The sequence below is a fragment of the Seriola dumerili genome, unplaced genomic scaffold (genome assembly GCF_002260705.1).
Source record: "Seriola dumerili isolate Sdu_G_001 unplaced genomic scaffold, Sdu_1.0 BDQW01000149.1, whole genome shotgun sequence".
Taxonomy (NCBI): domain Eukaryota; kingdom Metazoa; phylum Chordata; class Actinopteri; order Carangiformes; family Carangidae; genus Seriola; species Seriola dumerili.
This window is the reverse complement of record NW_019174404.1, coordinates 1,230,138-1,251,317: the sequence shown is the minus strand read 5'-3', so window position 1 is coordinate 1,251,317 and position 21,180 is coordinate 1,230,138. Positions and strand designations below refer to the sequence as shown.

The 21,180-nt window shown below is 40.3% G+C and overlaps 2 protein-coding genes and 1 long non-coding RNA gene across 6 annotated transcripts in view; 1 reads left to right on the top strand and 2 right to left on the bottom strand.

Moving 5' to 3' along the window:
• The window catches only part of LOC111225476 (dynactin subunit 1-like), a 47,906-nt gene extending 41,596 nt beyond the window's left edge, over positions 1–6,310 (top strand). For all 4 annotated transcript variants that reach the window (XM_022750376.1, XM_022750375.1, XM_022750374.1 and 1 more), the window contains 3 exons: positions 3,246–3,319; positions 3,478–3,567; positions 4,239–6,310. In XM_022750376.1, coding sequence (XP_022606097.1) covers positions 3,246–3,319; positions 3,478–3,567; positions 4,239–4,376 — 302 coding nt within the window. In that variant the 3' untranslated portion in view covers positions 4,377–6,310. The remainder of the gene's footprint in view (positions 1–3,245; positions 3,320–3,477; positions 3,568–4,238) is intronic.
• On the bottom strand, positions 806–3,475 carry LOC111225477. Its single transcript, XR_002665268.1, has 3 exons — positions 3,403–3,475; positions 1,031–1,066; positions 806–893 (listed from the first exon to the last, which is right to left on the bottom strand). It is a non-coding gene; the product is annotated as an uncharacterized LOC111225477 (long non-coding RNA).
• A 72-nt stretch (positions 6,311–6,382) lies between the features above and the next one.
• Positions 6,383–19,582, bottom strand: LOC111225639 (platelet binding protein GspB-like). The gene is made up of 16 exons (XM_022750635.1): positions 19,518–19,582; positions 17,530–19,420; positions 17,142–17,301; positions 15,713–16,897; positions 14,755–14,870; positions 13,147–14,245; positions 12,727–12,849; positions 11,365–11,520; positions 9,554–10,563; positions 9,255–9,372; positions 8,739–8,957; positions 8,287–8,549; positions 7,679–7,844; positions 7,362–7,419; positions 6,915–7,014; positions 6,383–6,705 (listed from the first exon to the last, which is right to left on the bottom strand). Exons 1-16 carry the CDS (start codon positions 19,580–19,582, stop codon positions 6,661–6,663), a joined length of 6,774 nt encoding a protein of 2,257 aa, XP_022606356.1. The 3' UTR covers positions 6,383–6,660.
• Positions 19,583–21,180: the final 1,598 nt, after the last annotated feature.

Genomic DNA, 21,180 nt, shown 5'->3' with positions numbered 1-21,180 from the left:
TTTCGAGAACATCCATCCATGACTTTTTTCAATGACTTTTTTTGCCTTCACTATACTTATGGGGGGACTTTTCATGACTTTTTATGCCTTTACATATACTAGTGACTTTCATGACTTACTGGTAACGTATGATCTTTTCATGACTTGTTTATACCTTGACTTTTTTCATGACTTTCTATGACTTACTATACTGTGACTTTTTCATGACTTTTTCTGCCTCACGATACTATGACTTTTTATGCCTTACTATACTATGACTTTTAATGCCTTATTTTACTATGACTTTTTCAACCTTACTTTACTATGACTTTTTCTACCTTACTATACTATGACTTTTTATGCCTCACATAACTATGACTTTTTTCATGACTTTTTATGACTTACCTTACTATGCTATGACTTTTTAAAACCTTAATGACTTTTCATGGACTTTTTATGCCTTACTATACTATGACTTTTTATACCTTACTATACTGACTTTTAATGCCTCACTATACTATGACTTTTTCATGACTTTTTATGACTTACTTTACTATGGTTTTTTGTGACTTTCTAAACCTTAATATGACTTTTCATGACTTTTCTTATGCCTTAATGTAGTAAAATGTTTTTATGACATTTTATGCCTTACTATACTATTGCATTTTATGCCTAACTATACTATGATTTTATGACGTTTTATGACTAACTTGTTAAGCTAGTCTGGACAACCCAAATGCTGCACTCAAAAGACAAGAGACGAGTATGAATCAAAAGGGTTTTTATTGACAATGGACTGAGTAGACGGCCAGAAGACAGGGACACAGGCTGAGTAAGGCAGAGCTGGAGCTGAAAGTGGCTGGCTAGGGTTTTGCAGAGAGGAGCAGGGGTTCACACAAAGCAGGGTGGAGACGCTGTAGGTAGAAAGAAACAGGAATTAGCAAGAAGCTGCTTTCAAGAATTGTAATAAAGAACTGTATAACAGGGTCTACAATCTGGCGGTGAATAGAACCAGGAACCAGATATATGTAGCTGGGCAGTTGAGAAACACCTGGTAGCCCCACCTCCACCACACCAGTCTTGTCTCCTGCAATCAACAAAGAAAAATAGAAAGAGTTAGTGAGACTGCCAGCTAGGAGGGAGTGGTACAAAAGTGACATTACTGCACCTTACTATATGACTTTTTATGCCTTACAATACTATGACTTTTTTATGACTTGCCATGCTATGACATTTTTATGACCTCTTATGACTTAATATACTATGACATTTTTTGGCATTTTTATGCCATAGTATACTATGACATTTTTTGGCATTTTTATGCCTTGCTATACCATCTCATTTGATGCCTGACCATATTATGACGTTTTTATGACCTTTTATGCCTTTACATACTGTGATGTATTTTTGACATTTTATGCCATAGTATACTATGACGTTTTTTGGCATTTTTATGCCATACTATATTTAGATGTTTTTTGGCATTTTTATGCCTTACTATACTATCTCGTTTGATGCCCGACCAAACTATGACATTTTATTCACTATAATACTATGATGTTTTTTGGCATTTTTCTGCCTAATTATATTATTTCGTCTCATGCCTTGCCATGCTATGACGTTTATGTGACCTTTTATGCCTTAATATAGTATGATGTATTTTTGACATTTTATGCCATAGTATACTATGACATTTTTTGGCAATTTTATGCCATACTATACTATGATATTTTTTGGCTTTTTTATGCCATACTATACTATCTCGTTTGATCCCTACCATATTATGACGTTTTTATGACCTTTAATGCCTTAATATACTGTGATGTATTTTTGACATTTTATGCCATAGTATACTATGACGTTTTTTGGCATTTTTATGCCATACTATACTATCTCGTTTGATGCCCGACCTATCTATGACTTTTTTATGACCTTTTATGCCTTAATATACTATGATGTATTTTTGACATTTTATGCCATAGTATACTATGACATTTTTTGGCATTTTCATGCCATACTGTACTTGATGTTTTTTGGTATTTTTATGCCTAATTGTATTATTTCGTCTCATGCCTTGCCATGCTATGATGTTTTTATGACCTTTTATGCCTTAATATAGTATGATGTATTTTTGACATTTTATGCCATAGTATACTATGACATTTTTCGGCATTTTTATGCCATAATATATTTAGATGTTTTTTGGCATTTTTATGCCTTACTATACTATCTCGTTTGATGCCCGACCAAACTATGACATTTTTATGACCTTTTATGCCTTAATATACTATGATGTATTTTTGACATTTTATGCCATAGTATACTATGACATTTTTCGGCATTTTTATGCCATACTGTACTTGATGTTTTTTGGTATTTTTATGCCTAATTGTATTATTTCGTCTCATGCCTTGCCATGCTATGATGTTTTTATGACCTTTTATGCCTTAATATAGTATGATGTATTTTTGACATTTTATGCCATAGTATACTATGACATTTTTTGGCAATTTTATGCCTTACTATACTATCTCGTTTGATGCCTGACCATATTATGATGTTTTATGCCTTACAATACTATGATGTTTTTTTGACGTTTTATGCCATACTATACTTGATGTTTTTTGGCATTTTTCTGCCTAATTATATTATTTCGTCTCATGCCTTGCCATGCTATGACGTTTATATGACGTTTTATGCCTTGATATACTTTGATACTTTTGGCATTTTTATGCCTTATTATACCATATTGATTGATTTCTGACCATACTATGACGTTTTTATGAGCTTTTATGCCTTAATATATTAAGATGTATTTTTGATGTTTTATGCCATACTATACTATGACTTTTCATGACTTTTTTTTTCAACTTATTATGCCTTACTATACTACGACTTTTTTTGCGTCACTGTACTATGACATTTTGTATTATCTTTTAGATTCTCATGGGTTTCATTTTCCCTGTTTATCTTAGTATTATTTTCCTTTACCTTATTCCTGTGGGTATCAATGTGTTCTAAAACAAATTTAAACCATTTAGTTTGAATTATCAAAGGAACAAACATTTTGTAATATTTAATATGATAGAATAAGTTTAATATTTTCAAATTAATTTGTGAGATTGTTAATACCGTTTTAACAGTGCTTTATGAAAAGTATAATTATGATACTAATCTATTAAACAGCAGACAGGGAGCAGGTCAACCATGTTTCCTAATACAGGTGTAACGAATAAATAACTAACTACCATTTTTCTGACCTGCAGTGACACCTGGTGCTCAGCTGCTGGAACAAACAGCTAGACTACAATCCCTGAGTGACACTCTGGACAGACTGAAGGTATGATATATACATATAAAACAAAAAAATCACACTGGAACTGGAAAAGTCTACGAAACACTGCTGCGTCCTTAAGTGCTTACCTTTTAGGATTTAGTAATGCAGTAATTACTCAAATGTCCATCTCTCTGTTTCTTCTGTTTTCCCTCTTCATTCAGGACGAAGTAGCAGAGCATGTCGTCAACCAGCAGCCCGGAGCTCGAGTCTCGTCCGACTTCGCCACGTTCCCTTCAACATCATTTGTAAAGGTAGAGGAGAAGATTTTGAGTCAAGGTTTAGGTAGAGAGTTAGTTTAAAAAAAAAACCCACACATCTTATACCCACACTGCACACATTTAAGAGCGACAAGGAATGTCATGTTTTTTGCAGATCCATATCCAGGTTTTTCAATGTCAGTTTATTAGGGTTATTCTGAACCATTTAAATGTTTTAGATGATTTAATCCAACATTCAATTCAGGTTTTATGTTCAAGTCTTAGTGAATCATTATCTCATTTTCTCTGATTAAATTAAGTTTTTCCAGAATAGTAACAGCTCTACAAACCTAAATTGTAAGAAATGAATTAAAAGGATTCAGTGAACATTTATTAAAACCTTATTTTTAAAGTTTTAGTTCGCAGAATGACCAGGCCAGTCTTGAGCCTCAAACACGTTTCCAAATATTTGCAGCACGTTTATTTAATCTTGGATTCATACACTCTTATTTAGCTTTGAATAGAAGAGGCACAAAGATATGTTTCTAAAAATTTGAACTATAAAATTCAGCCAGTAAAATTGAGGACTTTTACATCTCAGTTGTTTCGATAAAAAGCAAAACCTTCTATGTGAATTTGAGATTTGAATTAATTCAGATAAGCGGACTTACCGCCACAGCTCCATCTCTCTACAGATCTAATATTCTACATTCTTCTGTGTTCAGGTGAAGGAGGAGAAGCAGGGCGACACGATGATGGTGGGTCGCGTCATGGTGCCGTGTCCCCGCGGTCAGGAGCAGGTCCACCGCCTCGTCCTGTCACAGTGTCAGCTGCAGAGAGTTCACAGTCTGCTGCGGACCTAAACTTCACCTGCCCTGCAATCCTGCCTGCTGCACCAACATACCACCACCACCACTACCACCACCCCACCATCAGCTTCGTCTCCACTCCCGAGCCAGAACAAGTGAAACCAGGAGGTATTCAAAGTCACTAGTGGTGAGATTTCAAGCTGCAGGAAATGATCTTCCTCCTCTTTGAAATGCACTTTGTTAACAGTCAGGGCTGTAGTCGAGTAGTAGAGACCAGTCTCAGGGTCACTCTAGGACATTTAGGATTTACTTCTCTGCTTCTGTTTGCCATATGACAGTAAACTGAATATCTTTGGAAAGAAGAAGAAATCTTATACACATATATATTTCCTAAGGTTTTATCAACAAAACACTTGATCGGGATATTAATTAAGAGATTAATTCTTAATAAAAACAATCACTAATTGTAGACCTGACTACAATAGTTTCTGAAAATTTTAAAGCAAAATACCCTTAAACAAGGAAAGCATCTCCTTTCCTCATATGGTTGATTTTTTTTGGGCCATGTTATTGATCTCAAAACAATATAAAGTTTTTGTAGTGACTTGTTTTAGACTGCTGTGCTCTTGACTACAGCCCTGCATACTGTAAGTTATAGACTATTTGAGTGTGAATGCTGTTTTATGGCCAGAAGAAGTAGTAGAGGTACCTGTAACTGCTGCATGCTGCCCGGATTCACTGAAAACTTTCTTGTCGCTGTTGAGTATTTATCAGCTGTTGTTTTTGGCTCTGGTGTGGAACCTGCAGCTGAAACACTGGATGTCGCTCCATGTTTCTGTGTTAAAATGTTGGCGCTACTGTTAATGCTAGACAGGATACCAAGGATCATGATTGTGTGTTGTAAATCTTAATCAGGTGTCACTGTTGTGTACTGCATTTTTATAACTTGACTGTCTAAAGGGAAAGAGAGATTATAAAAAAAAAAAAACTTTAATGATTAAGAAAAAATAGAGTTGTCCATTTAAAGTAGTGGGCATTTTACTGTCATTTGATCAAAGAGACTTTTTGCATATTTAACAGGTTTTGATTGACTGACGAAACCACAGAAGAGAACAAAGTCCTGCACATTAGCTTCACTTGGATTGAAGTTACATGCAAGAAAATGACAGTGTGTGTTCAGGGTTTGGTACTTTCCTCTGTGGTTTCATTAAAAACCCTGTGGACTGCACAGAAAGAGACAAGCTGATTAATCTCGAGGGAATTTACTGTGTAAAATGCGACTGAAATTCTTTTGCAGATTTATCATGTTTATTTAAAAACAGCTTGACTGCACTTTAGTCAGATGGAGCATTATATTGGTTTAAATTATTTAGTATTTATTAATTGTGTGGTGTAAGTTGTTACTGTCTACTTTTACATGCTTGGTATAGACGACACCGGTTGTATTGGTAAAGCTACTGAATTACAAAAATCCAAACGACTGTATTAACTGTGTTCTGATGAGTTTCCTGTTGCTGTTTCAGACTTAAACTTTGTCCGAGCCTTAAACCTGCAGAGAGCCTTGTGGTAAAGAGCGGTCACCTGCCTTATTTTTCATTTGTTTCAACCAAACCTCGTTTAAAGCAAAACTACATCTTTGCCAAAGAGTCTTTGTTTCTCTTCACCACGTTTGCCATCGCTGATTTTAAGGCTTTTGGTTTTATCAATCCATGCTAATTGTTTTATTTAATGATTTGTTAGAGTATTTATGTTTACAGAGTACTGTCCTAACTTGAAGTTTTATTTTGTAGTTAAATTAATGGGCATAGTGCATCTACATAACTGTAGTTTGAGAGGGAAAATGCAGACATTTCTTATTTATTCATTGTGTTTATCTGTGCTCTGAGTGAGCAGCTGACGTACTGAATCTGCAGCTAACTTGTCTTACCTTCTCCTCGTGTGGCTTCCTGCTCTTGCACAACCGATAACTGATCAATAAAGACATTTAAGCCAGTGCATCTTTGTCAGCCTTCTGTGTGTTGAATCAAAACAAGGTAATTAGCAAGACTGTTCAAAGAAACCTGGTTTATTTTTCACATTAAAATACATTCTTTAGTCAAACCAGCTAAAACAATACACTGGTCTCTAAGTGACAAGTCAAACATGTCAGTGATGCTACTGTTTGAGTAGAATTTACTTCTCAACATAATCTTTAAAATACCAACTACAAACAATTTGGTCACTAATAAATAAAAGCATGTTTTTAGTTAAATTAGGTAGTTTTGTTCTTAAAGTTGTTAAAAATGTTTTCACGTCACTGATTTAATTTACAGTAAAAAAGTTTTGCTGATCCGTTTGATCACTGCCATGCTGTTTGTCTGCCCAGGACACGGTTGGTGATTCTCTGAAAAATTAAAATAAAAAAAAAAAAGTACAATCATCACTTTCGGTCACGGTCTGTATGAATCAGTTTGTCTTTGACTCTGTTTTAATAAACACATCCAGATGAAAGCCATGTTTAAGAACAGTTAAACTAAAACTTAATCTGAGCTTCTCTTCTACACTTGAATTGAATTCAACATGTCAGATTAAAGTTGTTTGCGTTTGTTGTACCTTGTTGTAGAGTTGGGCGTTCAGCCGGTAAGATCTGTACTCTGTTTTCCTTCGTTCCTCCTCTCTCCTCCTCTGCACCTCCGGAAGATTCTCATAGATCCTGGAGGAGAAACGTGTTTAGACAGAAACTCTGTGAAAGCCAAACATCTACTGCATCTACACCTGTGGCCGTACAGTGTCACATAATTTACATTTAAACATTTTAAAAGCAGAATATTAATGCTGCTGAATCGAGTCTGATGAAGTCATGATAAACAGTTGTAATGTTCATATGGTAATGTTTTATCAAGAACAAGACATGGTAGAAACTCCATATGAAACAGATAATCGGATTAGATTTATGCATAGATTTGAAGATAGAGATTTATGCCTGTCTATGTCATTAAAATAAATTTCTTTCTAATTATTTCCTCTTTTAATTAAAGCAAATAAAAGAATAAAACTTACAGTTTGGATCTCTGGATCATCTCCTTCCTGGGAACAGCTCTCCTGAGCAGAGCAGTGCCTTAATAGAAAGGTAACAAACCAATTAGTCCAGTTATTACAATAACATTTAAATACTTTTAATTAAAAAGGACAGTTTGTAAAAACTTTATAAACTATATAAAGGAAGACATGATGAGTTAAGGGGCTCAATGCAATAAAAATACAGACACTTGTGATTCTGCTGTTCCAGTCTGAGCAGCAACATCCAGCAGATCCAATAAACCAGTTAGGCATCAACTTCATGGGCAGCACTTCCTCCTCTAGCGCCTGCTGAGTACCTGCAGGCTTCAGCAGCCTCCCCGGTCCTCCGTGCTGGTTGATGAGATCGTGTCTCTCTCTGGTGAAGACGGCCTGTAGCTTCCTCTCCTCCACCTGCAGAGCCAGACGCTTCACCCTCTGTGTGGACCGAGAGATGAACTCTGGACGGCGCGTCTCCAGAGCCTCCTGCAGGATCGAAGGCGAGTATTAACTACAGGACAAAGCTGAGGTTTTAAAAGGCAACCTGATATTTTCTGTTAACTTCTTTAAAAGGGCATTTATGGTGGTAAAATTCAGATCTTACATCAGGTTGGACATCAAATATTTTCCATAATTTTCCAAGCATGGGGTTAAAGGCACCAATGCTTGTCATTCCCCGTCTCTGTGCCATAATTTCCTGTCATCTCTCAAATAAAAAAGGTATAAAATGCTAATCCTACAATATCTGCCAAGCGTGTGCACAAGTACAGAACTTGGGAGGAGACCTGGAAAATGACAAATCAACCTGTCTAAGAACCTGAAATATGGTTTCCCATTACAAACGAGTCGTTCATGCTTCAAGCCTAAAAATGAACAAAGACCTTTTCAGAGATATTTTTTTTTGAAAGAAAAAGACAAATAAACCAACCTGGAGAGAGACGTGTGCCAGACCAGAGGACATTGTTTTGGTTCTCAGATCTGGATCAGGTTCAGCACAATGTATGAAGTTAGACTGTTTGTTTAGTTCTTCATGGACTTGTCTCTGTCTGAGCGGTTCTCTCCACGGGTGTATTCTGCTATACGGTTCAAACCAGGCGGTGCTCGGCCTCCACGTCGACTCCTCCTCCTCCTGCTGGTTCTCCTTCCTTGCCTCCGATCTCACGTCGTCAGCAGAGATGAACCAAGAAACGCCTGAAAAACACAGATAAGCCAAAATCAATACAACAGTTTGGTTTTATTCTGGCATTACACAATAATTGCTGAATTAAAAAGGAAAAACAGAATGAAATACAATTAAGAAAACAGAAATTTTTATGAAAGAAAAAAACAGAAAGTTTCCATTCCCATAACTCTGTAATAAGATATAATAAGTTGACATACCTTCAGGGTAGGGCTTAGATGGGCTCCGCTTGCTCTTTCTCTGCTTTTCTGAGGACTGAATTTTAGAGGGGCTCCTCCGCCCTCCTCTTCCTCTCTCTACACTTGTGGAGGAAGATGAATTCTGCCTCGAAGCTCTGGTTTCACGAGGCGAGGGGAACGTGGTTCCAACATCTCTGGTGTGGCGTCGAGTCCCGTTACTAACAATCTCCAGGTCACCTGCTGAAAAAGAAAACAGTATGAAGATTTTTTCTGGGAGAATTACTTTCATTGCAACTTTACCATGTATCTTCAATCAGAGCCAGTGCAGTAAACTGACATTTTCACACAATTTGATTTGAAGGAAGACCAAACTAACTACGTGATTCATCATGTAGAGAGTTTAATAAAGCAAATTTACCCAGTGTGTTATATAGGTGCTAAAAAGTTTCTAGGACCAGACATGTCACATGCCAGAAATAAAAAAAGAAAAGACCCACAGTAATCATCAATCTGTGGAACCTCTTTTGTTGGACTGACCTGTCTGGATGCCTTTGCTGACCAGTTTAACGGCCTTCTTCGCTGCCAGAGTCTTGGTGGGTCCACGATGCAGTGGGAGGGAGGAAGTGCTGGTTGAAGATGCAGAATCAGCAGCAACCTGAAGAGCAACACAATGACATCAAACGTTTAGAGCTATTCAATACCTGTAATGATCAGTTAATATATTGGTGCTTCAGTTTGTTCTCTGCTCTTACATTTGGTACTGACATGTCTGCATCAACACAGACTCATAAATTAAATTGTTAACAGACGATAATCTGCAGATATACAGAACATACTGAGGCTTCATCAGTGCCGATGGTCTCTGATGGTGTGATGATGGACAGAGATTCTTTGTTTCTCCCTCTCCTCTGCTCCCTCCCATCTTTCTGCTTGTTGATCGTGTCGTAAAGTTTACTGAGGCTGGAGCTGGTTTTCAGGTGCTGGACTCTGTGGGCGCCAAAGACTCGGATCAGGCGGGCCGTGTCGACGGTGGACATGGAGCCGGATAAGGTGGACAAAGTCTCTGACTTGTCTCTGTCTGCGAGACAGAGGTGCTGACTCTGGGAGGAGCTGTGGGAGAGGCTGGAGGTGAGGGAGGTGCGACTGTCCTGGTCTAAAGGTTCAGGTGTTTTCTGCGTCCAGGGCTGACAAGCGACGGGAGGTTCTTCATCAAATTTTCTACTTCCTCTGACTTTCCACTCTCTGGCCTCAGCATGTAAACTCTTTTTACCCTCTCTGACGTCCCGCCTTTTCTCTTCCCTTGTAGCATCCTCTCCTCTCCTTCCTCGCCTCTGTTTTGTGCTGTAAGGATCATGATATTCCTCGTCCTGTGATTCTGACATATCGGTGCCCCTGGTGCTTTGAATAAGACGAGACAGGCGCTCTAGCCGCTCCAGCAGCGATGCCTCTCTTGTTGGACGGGACTCTTCGATGGTCCACCGATCGCAGAACCTCTGCCACAGCTCGTCCAGACTGCTGTTGCTCTGCTGGGAAGCAGGGTGAGGGAGGTCGGGGTCCCTCCTCTGCTGGTCACGCTCTCCTCCTTTCTGAGGGTCAGGGCTTTGGTCCAGGTGATGGCTCGCCTCATCTTCATCCATTTCCTCATGAACTGGCTGAAATCTCTCACGACTTGGCTCTGGTTGATTATAATGAAGAAACTGCAGTGGGCTGGTCCCACGGTCTCTCTTGGACGATTCTTGGTTGCTCGATAAAGGCACTCTGGTAAAGGCAAGGGATACTTGAGAAGACGTCTTTGGAGTTTGGCTCAGACTTGTTTGTGAACTTTTGTCTGCTATCACAGAGGCGCCTATGACGAGAGAGACATAACACGAGTCAAGACACAATGTGGATCAGACAGACTTTTTTTTAAACAATATATCTACTATTCATTGCTGCACAGAAACACAAAAGGAAACAAAAAAAACAAAGCAAAGCTGTGTAAATGAAAGCACACTTCAAACCATTTTAAAAGGCAAACAAAAAAAAATGACAGACCACCAACAGAAAATTGCTTTTCAGACACAAAACAGTTTTTTCATACTTGAATAATCCTTAACTGAACAATTCGAAATCAAAAATAAAATTCATCAAATAATATTTCATCAATTAACTTCAGATAATTACTGTCACAAGAGCTCACACAAAACATTCTGCAAGTTTCACACTGAGGAGCAAACTTTTTCAAACGTATCCTGTTTTGCTAATAATACACAAGAAATCTTTTCTAATGAAAGACTTAATAGCGTCTGTCTAGTCCATTGTTAAATACTTGATAATTTATTAAACAATGGACTGGGCAATATTTTTTGGCATGTAGCAAACAAAGATTTATCTTTGTTTGTTCCCCTTTAAATTAAATCGTGTTCTAATATGAAAACTACTGGAAAGCTTTTAGAAATAATCGCCGTTTCTTTCCTCTTCCCAGAAGTGTTTTATTTGTCTGCTTTGCCAAACACAGTGTAACAATGTGTCTATTATACTGATTTAACTTAACCAGACTGAAATATGTTTATATTAACCAATGACAGATGAAGTGCTGCTTGTTTCAGGCATGCATTTGACAAAATACACCTTAATGCCATACTGTCATTTTGTATGGTCAGCATACCTCTGTGTCCAGGTGCTTGCATTTTGAAGGTGGCTGTTTTCAACCTCTTGCTGTAGATCCCCTCTGTGTGTCTGATGGTGACTCCACGGTCCAACCCCGGGTCCTGGTGCCCGAGGACCTCACTGCTGAAGCGTGGGGGCACAGCGTCGTCTGAGCCTAGTCAGAATTCAATAGTGGTTTGTTACCTCATGATGAGATCTATTCAGAGAAGGTTAAACCAACACGGTCTTCATTTCCTAGATAACATAAATAATACTGCTCAAAATCCTTAATTTTCAGCCAGAGGTAAACAGAAGATGTTCAAAGACATGGAGCCTACAGCCCCCTTTCCTTCTGTGTCTCTGCTGAGGCCCCAGCTCTGCCTTTGTCTCACCAGCCCCTGAACATGAATAATTAATGCGCTGCCCGGTGTACGTTACAATAGACCAGCTGCGACCTATACAGGCACAGGGGAAATGAGCGCAGAGGCTCCCCCTTCATCACAGATTCAACTGACATTTCAATTCTCTGGACTCATAAATTCCATAGTTTCTAATTTGCCTAAAACCCTGGAATAACCTGCATTTACATATAAATTTGAGTTAAAATATGATCAGACCCTTCATCTAAGTTACAATGCTGAACAAACACAATCTATTTGAACTAATAACACACAAATCATTTTTAGTTCTTGTCCATAATGAATACATCATTCAAACATTCAGAGTTCACTGGAAAAAGCAAGTGAACCTCGAGGCTAATTTTCATCAACAAAACCTAAGAGGAGTAAGGAGAAACCTGGAGTCAAATCAATGAAACAAAGACAAAAAAACAAACATTCAAACATTTTGAGTTTCTATGTACAAGACGAATCTGCTGATGTGAACCAGGCCTCTCAAAAGATCTGTTGTTTTAAGTTTTTTTTGTTTGTCTAAACGTGATTTATATGAAGATCAAAGAATATTTTATAACCAATTAATGCAGAAACCCAGCTATTTCCAGAGAGTTATTATCAATTAATCTGCAGATTATTTTCTCAATCGATTGACTGTTTTGTCTCCAAAATGTCAGTTGCCCGTAAAATTACCAAAAGACTGAGGTGAACTATGTTTATAGTTTGTTTTATTGTGTGCTGAACTGAAATGAAGTGAAAACCATATGCAATGGACACAAAACTGGCACTGTTCTAGAGAGTACTTATTATTTTTGCAATTATTTTTAAGATTTATATTTTGCCTATGACTGTATACAACAGAGGGTCAACCGTGGGGAAAGGATGCACAGGGAAGTGGGCAGCTGTGTTGTGGTACGAGTCTTTGCCCATGAAACTCCAGCACACGGGCTGTCATCTCTATATTTCAGCTCAATAAAATTTTAATGTACCTGTGTGTGAGCTCTCCATGGTGGTGTCCGAAGGGCCTGTAGAGGAGACGTCAGCTTCTGCTTGAGGGACGTAGAAGAGCTCCTCGCTGCCCCGGGGTTTATATGGCAGCAGGACAGGCACTGCTGTAGGTGGAATGAAAAACAATTGTTAGTTGGCGTTCCTCTATTTTTAATCCCTGGCTCCACTGCCACACCCTCAGTTTGGTGGGGCAGTCATTAACCCTCATTAAACAGTTAGAATAAACAGGATGTTCTCATCTATCCTCTGTGGTTTGAAATTTATTTTCATTCACAATGTGATTAAGAGATAAATGAAGGCTTTTCTTTCTTTATGTCCCATAATACTGGTAAATGAGGAGCAAAGTCTTTCTATCTTAGTAAATTCATATTATACAGAAGGTCTTTTCAAAACAAACCTACCTGGTGATTCAGTGGTTAAGGGTCCTTGAGAAGCTTCAGCTCTGTAACATGGTGTAAAGGATTGTTTGGATGTGGAGGCCATTCTCCCCGCAGGTACAGCAGCTTTAAACAGGGATGAGGTGCCCACTCTTTCATGCCCCTGCTGTCTTTTTGGCTCTGGGGTCTCGTACCACTCTGGTGGACTGGACAAACCAACGCCTTCGTCCGGACTGCTGGCAGCAGATGGAGAGTGTCTGAGCGGAACAAATTCTCTACGTGGCATCCCCGCAACAGCATCAGCATGACTTGGGGGCACAGCAATCGCCAAGTTGTGATCCGTGGCTTTCGGGGACAGGGTGAGATGGACATGTGAGACGTGACCTGTCCTGGCGGGGGATTCAGATGTGGATGAGCTTGCAGTTTGCTCAGCTCCATGAGAACCAGAAACAGAGCTGTCCTGAATGGATAACTCATCATCTCTCCGAAAAGACGGTGTGTTGTCTTCTTTTGCATTCACATCCTCTCTATTCAAACCCTGTGAGGGTGGAGGAGGTTCTTCAAACTGACATCCAACAGCATCTTGTCTCTTCTGATTTCCTGACATTAACTGAGCATTTAGACTTTGTTTTCTGGTGTAGAGACTGCTGTTCGGTTCAAACACTGATTCTGGCTCTCTTGTTGTCTTATCGTCTTCATTCTGAGCAGCGGGCCTTTTAGCCTGAGGACATTCGACTGTTCCTGTGGAGAGCTCGGTCAGGTGGAGAGGCTCTGGGGCTGGGCTGATGGGAGGAGCAGGTGACGTGGAAGGAGAGGGTGAGGTGGAACGCTTGCGGGTGGCGATGGTGATGGATGTGAGGGCCCGAGGGTTTGTTCTAGGGAGGGTTACTCCTTCTCTGGCAGCTATCTTCAGTACTTGAGCTTCTAGATCTGGGTGAAGAGAGCTTTGAAGCTGCAGACAGGAATCTGAGAGGTTCGTGCTGAGGCCTTGCACCGGCTGTGACAGCTGGTTGTTCGCATCACTGTGGGCGGTGAATGTCTCTGCAGGCTGAGGTGGGTCCTGCCCCCTCGGGACTCTTACACTGGATGCTGCACTGCTCTCTGTATCTGTGCTCAACTGGCTCTGGAAGGAGAAATAAAAAAAACAGCAGTCTGTGTCAAACCATGAGACCTGGCAATGTCCTAGTTTGTGAATTAATTCATCCGCCACAAAGATTCACGTTAAAATGTTTCAGCACTGCAAGCAACAAACTGGAACCAGAACTGGAAACTGTCCAAAGGGAATGAATAAAGCAATACATCAATCAAACCTCAAAGTTAATGTTTTCACCTTAACAGCACACCGTTTTGTATAAAGGACTTTTATAAAGAACACCCACAGACACACATCAGTTACCTTAACAATGAGACCTGTACTGTCCAGACATTGAGGGGGAGATATCAAAATGACAAAAAAAATGTAATTTAATTTACAAAATATATACAAATTACATGATTTAAAGAGGGAATGTGACATAAACATGAATTAATGTTGCTTTGTACTCTTCATTTGTACTTAAAAATGTGCCGCAAATAAAGCTTTTCTAATAGTGACTGATTGCTGTGCTACAGATCTTTTCATAAGTGGTTTACCTTCATCGGGTATTTTAACAGCAGCTCTCTCTTGATCTCTTCAATTCGCTTTCTGTCTTCTTGGTCCAACTCCAGAGGTTCACACTGCTGTCCAGATATCTTCATCTTAATCCACTCTGCAATGTCAAAACATACTTTTAACCTGATGTAGAACACTTGACAGTACTCGGTCTATTGAGGTTTTTGTGAGCTTGACATGGTTGTGCATGAGGGCTAAGACAGAAGCCGTGTAGTTACATGTATCTCTGCAAAAATACAATTGTGATAAATATATACTGAGCATATTTCTTTTTGCTCTGAAAACTTATTGAATTTTGCTGTAAAATACACAACTATAAGCCGACTAGAGAGTTTTCTATATGGTGAACATATAATAAAAAGATTCTGGATGAAGTACGACTTTCAATTTAAACACAGGAACTAAGTTGCTCACAGTCAGTGTAGAGTGGTCAACAGGGATACAGCTTGAGAAAGTGCAAAAAAACAGACACAAGAAAGATGTTGGTGTTGAGGTATTCAATTGCTAGTAACGTAGAAACTTTGTTTAACTGTAACTTAAGTCTTCAGTGTTACTATCAGACCCTGCTAGCCTCTGAATTGTCATTGTAGTGACTAAGTCCTTTTTAGCCTCTACCGGCTGCTCCCTGCAACTCTTGTTCAGACATGTCCTCTAAGAAATGATATCCAGTCCTTACCAATGATTTGTATTGTGATGTGTTTATTTCTGATGTCTGCAATCTGTGTGTTCCATAATGTCCAATAAGACTTGTAAAGTTAAACAGAAAAACCACGAAATTGTCCGAGCACAGTCAAAAACTGTTTGCCTCCTTACAATGAGCAACACCTGAGATTGCTGACTTGGGGCTTAAACTTTCTGTGGCCAGCCTCGGCCTTACATCACCCCCTAGTGCTCGGAGAAATATCATACCAATCAAATACATGGTCCCTACAGTCATACCTCTTGCTTTGTTCTCCTCTTGGTCAGTGATGCTTGGTGTACTGGACACCATAGTGGCTGGAGATTCACTCTGGAGTAACTTGGCCACTCTGACTGCCAGTGAACTGTCACTGCTTCCATCACTCATCACTCCCTGATCGGTGTCCTCCAGGGTGGGTGATGAGGAACTGCTCTGTACAGGACCTCCAAAAGAAGTCTTTTCTTCCTCCTCTGGGACACCCGCCGTCTCTGTAGGTGTTGAGGTGAGCTGTTGTGTACTCACAGCTGGCAGAGGTTTGATGACTGGTGGCTGCGTTGGGACTTTGTTGTCAGGAGGTGCAGCGCTGCAGCCCTCAGGCTCAGCCCGCCGGGCTGATTTGGAAAGAAGAAGAGATGTCTCTGCACCTCTACTCACAGCACTGTCTTGTAGCCTTTTGTATGTTCCTGCAGCAGGTGCAGTGGTTAGAGACTGCGTGGATGGATAATCAGGTTGCCATGATGAGGTCAGATTCTCTCGACCTATAGAGCTTTGCCTTGGTTTCTCTGAGGTTAACATGGAATCGGACGAGGATCTGGCCCACAGCAAGGAGGAATGAGTTCTGGGGTCTGTTGCAGAGAAGGAGGAGAATGAGGACTCCTGGAGTCTGCTGGTGTTCTTCCTCAATGAGAGGAAAATGTCATCATCAGACAGCAGACGGGGCGCTGCAGGGGAAGCGGAGGAAGCTGTGGAAGACCCAGGAGACACCACTTTCTCCACCTGAGAGAGTAGTTTACGGATCTCCCCCAAGGCCTTAGAGTTAATAAAAGGATCTTTTGCACTTTGCTCCAAACGATGGCTCATTTGCAAGGGTGACTCCAAGTCTCTTTCCCCGCACCTCACCTTAGTAGCTAACAAGAGGTCAGAGTCAAACCTCTCTCCAAGCTGGACAGCATTCTGGCTGACGGCTATACCACTGTCCTTTTGCTGCTGCTGGCAGGGTTGCAGTCTGGAGGAGAGGAAGTCTTGATCAGGCTGGGAGGACTGTGCCCGTCTGTATTTACTCTGAATAGCTTCTGTATCTGATGGAGTAGAAGGAGAAGCCCGCCTGGTGTGTTCTGGGATGGATACAGCTGGAGCAAGACTGTCCAGGCTCAACGGTATGGATACAGTGGAGTCCACTGACAGAATACTGGACCTGGAAAACTCTCCTTTATGAGGACTGCCACCTGAAAATACAATATGAGAGTATTTCTTTTAATTATCCTTGTTGGTTCATTATGGGTAATAAAAGGCTACATTTGTCAAGTAGCATCTTAGTAGTATCTCTGATTCTCAGCCCAGGTGACATGATGTGGACGGGGTGGTTACAAGAACATGAAATATGTAGACTGAAATAGTTTTGGAGTGTGAAAATTCAGTAAAATTTCTACTCTTTTTCCTGTTTTAAAGGTCAGTTTTAAGGTTAGGTACCTTCAGATGGTTGTGTGCTCTTGGTTGGGGTTCCAATGGATCCTTTAATTGTACAGAGATCAGTAGGAGAGAATTCAGGTTCTCTGATTGGCCCTCTGGGCGCAAATGGAGTCAAGATTGTTGAAGGAGACTGGTCAATACCCAGATTATGGAGATACAACTGCAAGAAAAACAAATCACCACATTAGAATACAGAATACAAGTCTATAGTGTTTTTCCCCTACTTATACAGTGTATACTGAATAAAACTGTTAAATCTTTATTTAGCAGTTGATGCTTTTATCTGCTGAAACTTGAATCTGAAAAAACAAAACAATTACACATAATAAATGTTCCAGTCCTAAACACATCTTTAAAAAATCCTATACTAGTTTATATATTCAATTACCGGAATTCGTTCTTCAATGTTGAGCTCTCGCGGTCTGGGCAGAGGTGGTGGTGTTGACAGTTTTGAAGTCCAGTATGGGGCATAATTATCAACCTCTAGGCTGGTGACTGAAGAGGCTCCAATGGAAGCTCCCAATTTAATTCCACTGTTGTAACTATCTTGGGAACTTGAAAGAGTAAAGTCTCTATCAACTGACACATCACTGAACTGACCGAGGCTTATGAGAGGTAAGGGTTGAGCTGTGGTACTCGGCTGATGATGGACATCATCCTGAGTCTGACTCTTCTCTTTTTCTGCAGGTCTCGTCTGCTGATCTTTCTGCACCGACATGACAACTGTGCTAAGAGAGGAGTGGGACTGCGACCTGCCAAAGGGTGAGGCAGAGGGTCTTGCTGCAGACCCAGTGTTATCTTTGTCACTAGGCGCACTGCCCACTGCCTCCCCTCTTCTTTGGGAAGAGGAGCCAGAAGGAGCCGTAGAGGAGCTCTGTATGACATTCTGATTGGAGGCACTTGAAACAGGAGGCTGTTGTAAATTCCTTGCCTGCTGACTCAGGATGTGATTCAGGGTGTCAGATACTGCATCATAAGCTTTCTTTTTGGGAGAGATACCAGAAAATCCCTGCAACGCCAGGCTATCAAACAGTGACGTTTTGCCAGAACTCTGATTTGCCCTCCAAGCGTCGACTTTCTGCAGATAGTTGAGACTCGGAAGAGACTGGACTTTTGAAGAGGTATGTTCCTCTTGGCACTGATTTGCTGTGTCTGGGCAATGGATGTCAGCCTCAGGAACAGCTGGATGTGGAGAGATCCCTGTGCTTGACTGATAGGAGTTCTCTTTACTGGACTCTATGGCAGAAAGTTGCCCAAATGTAGCCTTGACATTGGATTTGGGTGGGGCCTTAAAAACCCCTGGCGTGGACTGAGACTGCGGAAGGAAACCTAGGTAGGACCCATCAATCCCTGTTTGGTTACCTGAGGACCAAAGATCTTGCTCTCTCTGAACCCGTTCAACCCCTGCTGAAAACGGCCCTGTCCATGGCATGCCACCCAGATTTGTTCGAGTTACACTTGGCTTGCTTTCAGATGTTTCTGTGGGATATGGAGTGAGACACTGACCAGGTGAAGGACCTTTCCACTGTTGGTTTTTAGATTCAGCTTCATGGCTGCTGCGCCTCTCTACCTCAGACAATAGCTCTCTGTGTAACACTTCACTACTGTTATCAGGCTGAGTGCTGCGGGAACCCACAGTGATATTACAGACCTCAGATGACAGTGTTCGTGATTGGTCAGGGTTTGTAACTCTGTCCGGTTGTTTTGTCTGTTGTTGTGGAAGAGAAGCTTCACCTGGAGGACCTTCTCTTCTAACCATGCTTTGGTCAATGCCTGGTTTGGAGCCTTTGCTACTTTTAGAGTTTTTGGAAAAAGATGCAATGCTCTTCACAGATGTCTCAGAAGCAGAGGAAACAGCACTACTACTGCTACTAGGCATCCCAACATCTTTCTGAAGGATCTCCAGAAGCTGCTGGGCAGGAATATCCTTATTCAGAAAGAAGGTCTCATCTTCTACAGCCTTTCCTACTAGCTTGTCTAGAGTGTTAGTAAGTGTCACCGAGACTTTCTCTTTGCTACTTGCATCATCTTTGGATGGTCCTCCCTGTCTGTCAGTGGTGGCAGTCAGTAGGGAATGAACTATTTCCTCTCGTCTGCCTTCATCCCCTGGTGACAAACTGTGCTGGGACAGAGAGCAGCCGCTTGCTCCTTCTTCAGAAAGGATAGTTGCCTGAGCCAAAGGGTGCTGGGACAGTGAGCCACGCTCAGAGGCCTGAGTAGTAGCATCCTGGAGTGGAAAGTGAAACCTGTCTGATGCCATGGAAATGTCTGGGTATGCCCTTGAAAAAGCAAAATCAATAAATAAAAAAATCTTAACTTCCCATCATTCAAATGACACATTGTGCATAATTGGCTTTTAATTGATATTAATTTTACCTTAAAGGGGCAAACTCATGGTCACTTTGTTGGAATAAAGAATATTCAGCAAAGTTGTGTTCCATTCCAGCGTTTACAGGCAACAGCAAAAGGGCTGGAGACAAGTTACTGTCCTGAAATTCTGATGATACAGAAACTGCTGAATGTTATCCAAAGGCACCATAAACAGGCATACAACTTACAACTGTAACATAGATCCTTTAAACTTAATTTATGCAAGCCCTCAGTGCCTCAAATGTCCCATAATCATGAGATCCAGTGTGATGTATTATTAACTAGACAACTTGAAACATGATTTTCCATACCTACATAGATTTCATAAAAGTAGACAAAAATATTTACATAAATACATACCAAAGTATATTTTATGCTCTGAGTCAAAACCGCAGATTTCGAGTAGTACATCAATTCTGCATCACTTAATCAATATAACAAAAAAAGCAGAAGAGAGAGTGAAATTCATTGTTTTAGTTTTTTTAAGTACTTACGCAGCTCCAAAGAGTGTCTCCCCAGCTGTTGTAGCTCCAAGTCATTTCTTGACAGCATGGGCTGCCTCTGGTCCTGACTTGCACTGCGATGACTTTGAGGTCCCAGTTGGTTTATGGATGACTGTCCAACAGACTGACTGCCATCTTTATCTGCTGGCAACTGAGGAGACGCCACCACCCTCTGTGAACCGAATAACCAAACAAAGTAACTCACTTACTGTCCTCTTGTGCCATTTAACACTGCCTTGTAACCTTAAACACAAGAAAACTGTTAAACAGTTTCTTTTGGAGGCTTAAATCAACAACTGATCGTTCATTTATCTGTTTAGGCATTCTTGTAACAAATGTAATTTAAATTGCTTTGATATGGTAGCAGACAAAATAATATAATTATTCCATGGGAAAGGGCATCATGCATGAAGAACTGAATCACAAATAAAAACACTAATGTAGAGCCTTATTCGGTTGAATGCCAATTGACAGCATTCATCACACACCTATTGTCTATAATGTAAGTATCTGTTGTATCCCTTCATTGTTAGTTTCAGTTTGTAACCACCCTTTCCCTTTTTCAGTGCCATTTGTAAAAAAAACAAACAAAAAAAAACAAAACAAAAACAAAACTGTCATTCTTTGAAGCTGATTAACTTTGTCTTCAAGAAGAGTGGAGACTGCCAGATCACTGTAGTAAGCAACTGTCAAATGCAGCTAAAGGGAAGTCAATCTCACTGGGTTTCTGCAAAGTTAAATTTAAGACTTTTTAAGAGCTTCTAAACACTACAAGTACCACAAGTTGAGGATAAATTACTTTCTCAAAAGTTTAACTACATTTTTTCATAAATCACAATCAACTCGTTGATAAGTATAGCAATAAGTTAGCTAGAGGCAACAGGTTACTGTTAGTTAGCTTGCTGATAAACACGTCACTACGCTTAGTACAAATTGCATACGTTAACATTATGTTGCAACTAAGTAGCTGCCAGGCATTCGTGCTACCATCATTACTGACAATAGAAACGCAATATTTTATCCGACAATGAGAAAACGTTTGAGAGTTTAACCGTTTGTTTGTCGGCCGATACATTAGCTAACAACTTAGCAAAGCGGTTAGCAGCTAGCTAGCCGCCTACAACCGCCAAAGCTGGGTAAACTTTAGCCAGACTTCTGTGAAAGCG

What these genes read in the sequence shown, in the direction of transcription:
- LOC111225639 (XM_022750635.1), bottom strand. Translation starts at nt 19,582, where the DNA reads ATGGAACACAACTTTGCTGAATATTCTTTATTCCAACAAAGTGACCAT. An exon ending in ATCTAAGCCCTACCCTGAAG is followed by an intron (nt 8,550 to 8,738) that starts GTATGTCAACTT and finishes TGTGTTTTTCAG; the next exon opens with GCGTTTCTTGGTTCATCTCT. An exon ending in ACGCCCAACTCTACAACAAG is followed by an intron (nt 6,706 to 6,914) that starts GTACAACAAACG and finishes TTAATTTTTCAG; the next exon opens with AGAATCACCAACCGTGTCCT.